Source organism: Tribolium madens, unplaced genomic scaffold, assembly GCF_015345945.1.
Source record: "Tribolium madens isolate multiple individuals breed KSU strain unplaced genomic scaffold, Tmad_KSU_1.1 Scaffold_19;HRSCAF=116;Tcas5.2_LG9, whole genome shotgun sequence".
In the NCBI taxonomy this organism is placed as follows: Eukaryota; Metazoa; Arthropoda; class Insecta; order Coleoptera; family Tenebrionidae; genus Tribolium; species Tribolium madens.
Window position 1 is genome coordinate 4,429,041 of NW_025400983.1, and position 7,240 is coordinate 4,436,280.

A 7,240-nucleotide genomic window follows, 5' to 3' on the forward strand; every position below is an offset into this window, starting at 1 on the left:
GATTCACAAATTAACCAATCAGTGATAAGAATAAGTCAGATGTTTAAACGCAAAGCGCCCTCTACAGGATGACTTACCCAACCTGGCATTTAAATGTCAAACGTCAAAAAGTAAGAAATAACAAATAATGGCGAAGATATTTACCCCAACAAACCAAATCCGGCTAACAAACATCGCCGTAGTCCGCATGAAAAAAGGCGGAAAACGTTTCGAAATCGCTTGTTATCGAAATAAAGTTGTGTCATGGAGAAATCAAGTGTAAGTAGAGCGAGTACATTATTGCACAACTCGACTTAATTTTTGTAGTGAAAAAGACATAGATGAGGTTTTACAATCCCACACAGTCTTCACCAATGTTTCCAAAGGCCAAGTTGCGAAAAAAGAGGATTTAGTCAAGGCTTTCAATACCGAAGACCAAACAGAAATCTGCAGAGAAATCCTTATGAAGGGCGAATTGCAAGTCTCTGATAAAGAGCGCCACAGTCAAATCGATCAATTATTCAAAGATATCGCAACAACGGTTGCTGAAAAATGCATTAATCCGGAACTGAAACGTCCATATCCCGTCACAATCATAGAAAAAGCTATGAAAGATGCTCATTATTCAGTAAAACCAAACCAGTCAGCTAAACAACAAGCCCTTCAAGTGATTAAATTATTAAAAGAGCAAATTCCGCTCGAGCGAGCTAAAATGCGACTTAAGGTGATTTCAAAGGGAAAAATCGCAAAGAAATTTAAAGAAAAAATTAGCAAGATGGAGAGTGTTGAAATGGAAAAAGAAGACCGTGAAGACGACCAACTGACGCTAATTTTTGTAATAGATCCTGGCCACTTTAAAGAAATCGACACGATGGTGCAAGCGGAAACAAAGAATGGCTCTTATCTTGAAGTATTATCATACAAAGAGGTCGCTTCAGGTCTTGAGCAATTGTAATTTGTTTTGTTATTGTTATTTTATTAAAACTTTGTGTAAACTTTCCTATATACAAAATATAATAAATTATTGAGCTTGGACTTTCTCGTCTGGTTTGGGTATGTAGATGGACTCAGTCCTCTTATCTAATTTAGCTGCCATTCGTGAGACAATAAACAAAAAGTCTGACAGTCTATTGAGATAAATGAGTGCCTCATTATGTAAATGCCCTTCCTTCACCAAAGGAACAATCACGCGTTCTGTGCGACGACAAACCGCCCGTGCGACATGTAAAGACGCACTTGGGATTCCGCCCCCCTGAAACGCACAATTAACAACCAAGAAAATTCTCTCAGCTAAATTACAGGAATAATGTACTGTTCTGGCGGCGGCAACTGCTTTGAGTATTCCAAAATCCAATCTTCCAATTCTTTGGTGTAATTTTTCGAGATGATTTTTTTCGCCTGATCGTTCGAGCGTGAAATCGCCGTACTTAAATCTATAATTATTGTCTGTATTCGTTTGAGTTTATCTGAGTATTCGTGTTCCGCCTCTTGTGCATACTCGCGAGCCAAGCCTATGTGACTTAACAACTCCTCTGTGGCCCCAATAGCGTCAAAAATCTTCGAATCCTTCGGTAAAGTTTCAGATGTGAGGGTTTTAGACATGCCACGGTCACCCTCACGATTAAAATATTCCTGAGGGGGCTTCCTAAATATAATAAAAAATTTACAGTCACAGTTTCGCACAACTTACTTATCACAGTATTGACGTAAAAGGGAAGTCAATTGGGGCTGGAATAAACGGCGGAAGACCATCGTTTGGGGGAAAATTTGACAAGACGAAAATTCGACGGGATGGTGAGGTTAGGGTGGCGGTGGTAAAAGTTACGTCCACACCAGGAAAATTACTCTAATTATCACAAATTGACTAATTACGCAACCAGATTAAGCTGCACCAGTATTTTAATTAATCGCAAATGCTAGACTCTGATTATTCCTAAATTGTTATCACGAGTTCAATTTTTTTTTGGAACATAACCCCACATAACCTCAAAGTATGTCTAATACTTTGGTGCAATTTTCTCGGTTTAGTTTCATTAAAAATCAGTTAAATTACTGCACAAGTAAAGCTGATACGCCCCCGAAAGCGTTGTATAAGTACTTGATACGCCAATGTGAAAAATTACCCAAAAGCCCGCAAAAATATTACAAGTTTATGATCAAACAAGTAAGTCCGTAAAAATTGACTTAAAAAAGTGGTGCAAATATTTTAATTTTAAGAGTTTCAAACAGCACGTTAATGAAACAGACCCCCAACGTATCAAACAAATCGTTGCAAGGTCTTATGAGGACGCAGATTGGGTTTTGAAAAAAGTAAGTTGTGTGTGTGATTACTATAGAAAAAATTTGAATTCAATTTTTAGTACATTGGAAAACAATAGAATGGAGGAGGTCCCCCTAGTTAGAAGCTCCACTCAATTCCCTTTAGATAATTTTTGGAAAGCTGTTTTAGTATACCACAATAGACCCCACGTAATTAATCGCAAATTAGCAGCAATTGTGCCTCTCCTTTTTTGCAAAATCTCCCTCAACTGCTCTAGTATTAAACGCCTTAGAGACATTTTCACCTGGGAATCCCTCATTTATGAAATTAGAAAATTACCAGACTTGTCACAAGTCAGTCCACAATTCATTAAAAATATCACAGAAATATATGACAAAAAAGCCACAATTGAGGAAACGACTTTAGATACATTAGATAATTGTTACGAAGGCACTTTTTTATCAATTCGCCAATTACTTTCCCGTAAGAATAACGAAAAATGCTTCGAAATCGTAATTTTTGATAAAGACACCCAAACTGTTACTTTTTTCGCCGTTCAAGAACAAAACAGCCCGATTATGGCCCCCCGATTCCCATATCACATTCATTTGACTAAATCGGGTAACTTGACCATCATTTTGAACGAATTTGAGATTGCTGAAACGGCGAGTGCTGAATGGCTGGCTGATAAATTATTTCCAAAATTGATAAAATGGAGCGAAAACGACATTGAGGACAATTCTGTGATAAAATCTTTGAGTCTGATAGCACCTGGTGAATACTGCACGCTTTATTCCGAACTCAAGACAAAATATGGTAAAAATTTAGTCGAAAAGTGGCCCCAAAAAGCCAAAACTGACCCCCAGAAATACGTCTATGAAGACATTGCAATTGCGACGTACTTAATCTGTTTATGGAAATATTTGGGAGTTGAAAATATTAGTTTCGTGGACTGTGGGTGCGGCAATGGCCTTCTCGTCTATATTTTAAATCAGGAAGGTTTCAAGGGCTGTGGTTATGATATTAGAAGTCGACAAGTTTGGGAGATTTATGGGGGTGGAATCGATCTTCGCATAGGGGCAGTCACGCCAGAATCGACTTATTCAGACGCCACTTGGCTCATTGGTAATCACTCGGACGAGCTTACACCTTGGATTCCGATCATTGCTCTTAACAGTTCACCCAAGACGAATTTTTTCGTTCTGCCTTGTTGCCCATACGACTTAAGTGGTCGCAAATATGTTAGAATTAATGCTACACTAAGCCAGTATGGAGACTATTTAGATTATGTTAAAAATATTTCCACAATGTGTGGATTTACGACATCGGTAGACAAGTTGAGGATTCCGTCAACGAAAAGAACTTGTCTTGTGGGAATCAGAGATAATCCTGAAGTTGAGGAAACAAGACAAAAAATGAAGGAATTTGTTGAAAAAAATACAAGGGATTTTGTACCGCGAGAGCCGGTCGAGAAAGTCCGGAATTGTACGAGACTTGACCCGGATTTGAAGAAAAGGATTATTAATTTGATCGTTGACGAATTGCTTCACACACCCTGTAATATTTGGATAGGAGGGCAGGGAAGGTCAGATTGGAATACAGGAGGGACACTGACTTTGAAAGACTTGAGCCAAAAGGTTTCAAATGAAGATCGCAAAGCACTCAAAAATGAATGTGGGGGACTCCAAACTCTGATAAAAAATCACCGGTATATTTTCAAACTCAATAAAACGTGGGTCGCACTACGAGTCCCCCCAACTCTCAAACAAACTGACAAATACAAGGACAAACCTTGCTGGTTTCATGAAAATTATCCACATGGTTGCTTTAACTCCGCAGAAATTTGTTGTTACAAACATGTAGAAAAGAATTAATTTTTTATTTGTAAAAAAGTTTGAACAATAAAATTATTTTTGAAGCATCTCCAAGTTTTATTCATACGTCAAAATGTACAAAAAAAGTGAAGACACCTTTTATATAATTCCAATTTTGTTTGCTACATCTAACGCGTCGTAGTCTCTGGCTAATCTTACATAAGCCTTCTTCTTACCATCGGGCCTAATCAAAGAATTAACTTTTGCCACATTAATGTCATACAACTTTTTAACAGCGGCCCTAATGTGGTGTTTGTTAGCCCTTGTATGTACCAAAAATACCAAAGTGTTATTATCCTCAATTTTCTTCATTGCGGCTTCAGTAGTCAAAGGATATTTGATGATATTGTAAGCGTCCATCCTAGTCCTGCTTGGGACCGATTTCCTGGGATATTTGGGATTCCTCGGCGGTCTGAAAGTCTTAGGGCGGTGGAAATGCACCGACGTCCTAATCTTCCTCGCGTGCGTCCCATTTGGCCCCTTGATAACTTTCTTTTGTACCTTCAAAGCCTTCTGAACCGGAGCCGCAGGCACTACTTTCTTCCCAACTCCCTTCTGTTGTTTAACTGGAACGGTCTTTTTGGGCTTCGTCACGATAGCCTTTGGCGGAATTTTCGGTTTTCCGGCAACTTTAGTCGCTGGTTGCTTCTTGGCTCCAGCCTTGGCCGCAGTTTTAGCCGCGGGTTTGCCCGCAGCTTTGGCGGTGGCCTTAGCGGCGGGTTTAGCCCCGGATTTGGGCTTAGAGGCGGCGGCCGGCGCCGATTTCGCACTTCCAGAAACCTTAGCCGCGGCAGCAGGCTTGGGGGCGGGTGTTTTCGACGTCGCTTTTTTCTCAGCTGGCTTGGCCGAACCGGTCGCTCCTGAGGCCTTAGCGGCGGCTTTAGGGGCCGGGGCGACTTTAGACGAAGTCCCAGCACCAGAGGCAGCAGCGGGGGCGGATGCCGGCTTCTTCTTCTCTTCTTTTTTGCCAGCTGTAAGTTCATCAGTAAGAAATTTGGACGACATAACCTCAATTCGAGACAGGGGTAAATAGAATCAGTGGTGTGAATTTGGGTGTTTTCATGGAACTCAAAGAGATTCCCGCACAATAAATCATCATTCTGGGGGTCGATTTAGTGATAAAAACATAGATTTTTGGGGAAATAATAACATGTGGATGGTGGCCGCGTGGCCGTCTTGTCATATTGTTTTTGTTGAGTTCAAGACAATCGAATTGAAATAAATCAAACTTGGGGTTAAAAAGGACGACTTTATTTAACAAATTTAAGTTTGTTGGAGTTGGAAAACGTGAACTCACCGGATTTATCCGCTGATTTTGGTTTTGTAGGAGCCATGTTTGTCACGGTCACACAGTAAAGGGAGTAATTTTACGAATGGCCGCCGGAAAGCGCTGAATGCGCTTCATCCGGCCATTTTGACAACGCGCGGACTTCAAACTTGACATATCAATAAATGAAAACTTTTTTATACTCTGTAGGGCCCGAAGGCTGTCGAGTCGTGGTATCAATACACTGATAACATTTAACAGCAATCGCTAACCTATTCGACATTAATTTTAAGTTACATTTTTTACAAAATACTTCGGGAAAAATGTCTTCGTAAATTTGGTTGATGATTTTGTCATCCGTCATTATCAAAGCTGCCGAAGTTGTGGGCTTCTTGTCACTATCATCGCTGCTGGTAGCATTGGTCCCATGGTAGGTTTTTTCCAAAATTTCTAATGTACATTTTAATGTATCTATATCTTTCTCGTCGTAATAAAGAGATTCTTCTCCACAACTCTTACTTGTTGTTTCATAACTGAAAAGAAGGACAGCCAAAGTGACTAGTCCGATGCTTAATTTAGTCATTTTCGTCTGTTTCACTGAAAATTTGGCTTAATGATGGTAATTGAATCGAATGAGAGAAACTATAATTGTCAGAATGACTCGAAAACGTCAGATTACCTCTTGTTATTTGATTATTTTTTCAAACAAAATGCTGAATCACCCTGTATAATTATAATTATCGTCCCGAAAAGACTGTTTCATTTTAAAGAGAAAATGACCAAGAAACTCGATCATTACAACTCGTCAAATCTTTGATAAAAAGCAACAAAATTACAGAAAGTCGTTTCCTGTGAAACCTCTGTTTTGCATGTTAATCTAGTTTGAAAAACGCCTGTTCCACTTTCATGCCCTGTGGGTGCACCTATTTTGAATAAACCGTTGGATGGGAACACAATCAATTAACATCTTCATTAATAAATATTTAAGAAGAGCGTTAAGCAATGTAAAGACCTGAAAAGACGTTGAATTTATTACCGCGCCCGAACCTTTTAACTGAAAAATTTACATTTCCTCGTATTTATTATAAGGTCAGTCGATTTACGCAAAAGCCACAATAAAATTGTTGCAAAGGAAACGAAAAGGATATTACGCGGAATGAAAATATTTTCTCAAAAAATGGAAATGGGTACTTATTCACTACGTTACAAGAATATCAGTTTTTATTCAGTCGGTACGTTATTTATGGGGAAATTATTCGGAATTCTGGTCAGGTCTAAATTATAAAACAAATAAATACGCAAATGAGTCTGTAACAAAAACTATCCTAAGATAATTATCTCGAGTAAATTATTGTTATCGTTTTGGTGTTAATTTAAATAAAACTGGAAAAAAAACAATAAACGTCAGACGCGAAATATGGGTTCAAATACTTCCAGAAATGTAGAACAATTTTGTGATTCTGAACATTCCCAATCTTCAAAAAAAACTTCAAATCATGCGGAAATTTCAATGCTAGCACACATTATCATAGCGACTTATCTCGATAATCTAAAATAAAAAGAGATACATTCTTCTTTATACGACTTATGGACTTCATGTGACAGAAGTTATCTCTTTTGCAATAGTGACAAAGATTGATTATTTTGTCATAATAAATCTCATCATATCACAATCAACTAATTCGATTGATCGTAAAGTGAGATCCAGGCGTGTGCTTCCCCCTCCTCAAATATCCCGAAGAAAAGAAACTTTTTCTTGCATAAAGAACCAAACCAAGTGGAAACCAATTCGATACTTTTCACTTTTCCCTTCGCCCTTCAACCTTTGTGTCAGTATCAACCTGCGGGCACCCTTAGCCC

At 38.8% G+C, this 7,240-nt stretch overlaps 4 protein-coding genes across 4 annotated transcripts; 2 read left to right on the top strand and 2 right to left on the bottom strand.

Moving 5' to 3' along the window:
- Positions 1–72: 72 nt before the first annotated feature.
- LOC123015545 (ribosome maturation protein SBDS) lies at positions 73–1,014 on the top strand. Its single transcript, XM_044415328.1, has 2 exons — positions 73–258; positions 307–1,014. Exons 1-2 carry the CDS (start codon positions 128–130, stop codon positions 932–934), a joined length of 759 nt encoding a protein of 252 aa, XP_044271263.1. The 5' UTR covers positions 73–127; the 3' UTR covers positions 935–1,014.
- LOC123015546 (corrinoid adenosyltransferase-like) lies at positions 944–1,966 on the bottom strand. Its single transcript, XM_044415329.1, has 3 exons — positions 1,670–1,966; positions 1,279–1,624; positions 944–1,231 (listed from the first exon to the last, which is right to left on the bottom strand). Exons 1-3 carry the CDS (start codon positions 1,729–1,731, stop codon positions 1,001–1,003), a joined length of 639 nt encoding a protein of 212 aa, XP_044271264.1. The 5' UTR covers positions 1,732–1,966; the 3' UTR covers positions 944–1,000.
- Positions 1,759–4,160, top strand: LOC123015542 (probable tRNA (uracil-O(2)-)-methyltransferase). The gene is made up of 3 exons (XM_044415324.1): positions 1,759–2,143; positions 2,197–2,289; positions 2,340–4,160. The coding sequence occupies exon 3, from the start codon at positions 2,359–2,361 to the stop codon at positions 4,111–4,113; it is 1,755 nt and encodes a 584-aa protein (XP_044271259.1). The 5' UTR covers positions 1,759–2,143; positions 2,197–2,289; positions 2,340–2,358; the 3' UTR covers positions 4,114–4,160.
- LOC123015544 (60S ribosomal protein L25) lies at positions 4,147–5,590 on the bottom strand. The gene is made up of 2 exons (XM_044415327.1): positions 5,411–5,590; positions 4,147–5,084 (listed from the first exon to the last, which is right to left on the bottom strand). The coding sequence occupies exons 1-2, from the start codon at positions 5,445–5,447 to the stop codon at positions 4,213–4,215; spliced, it is 909 nt and encodes a 302-aa protein (XP_044271262.1). The 5' UTR covers positions 5,448–5,590; the 3' UTR covers positions 4,147–4,212.
- Positions 5,591–7,240: the final 1,650 nt, after the last annotated feature.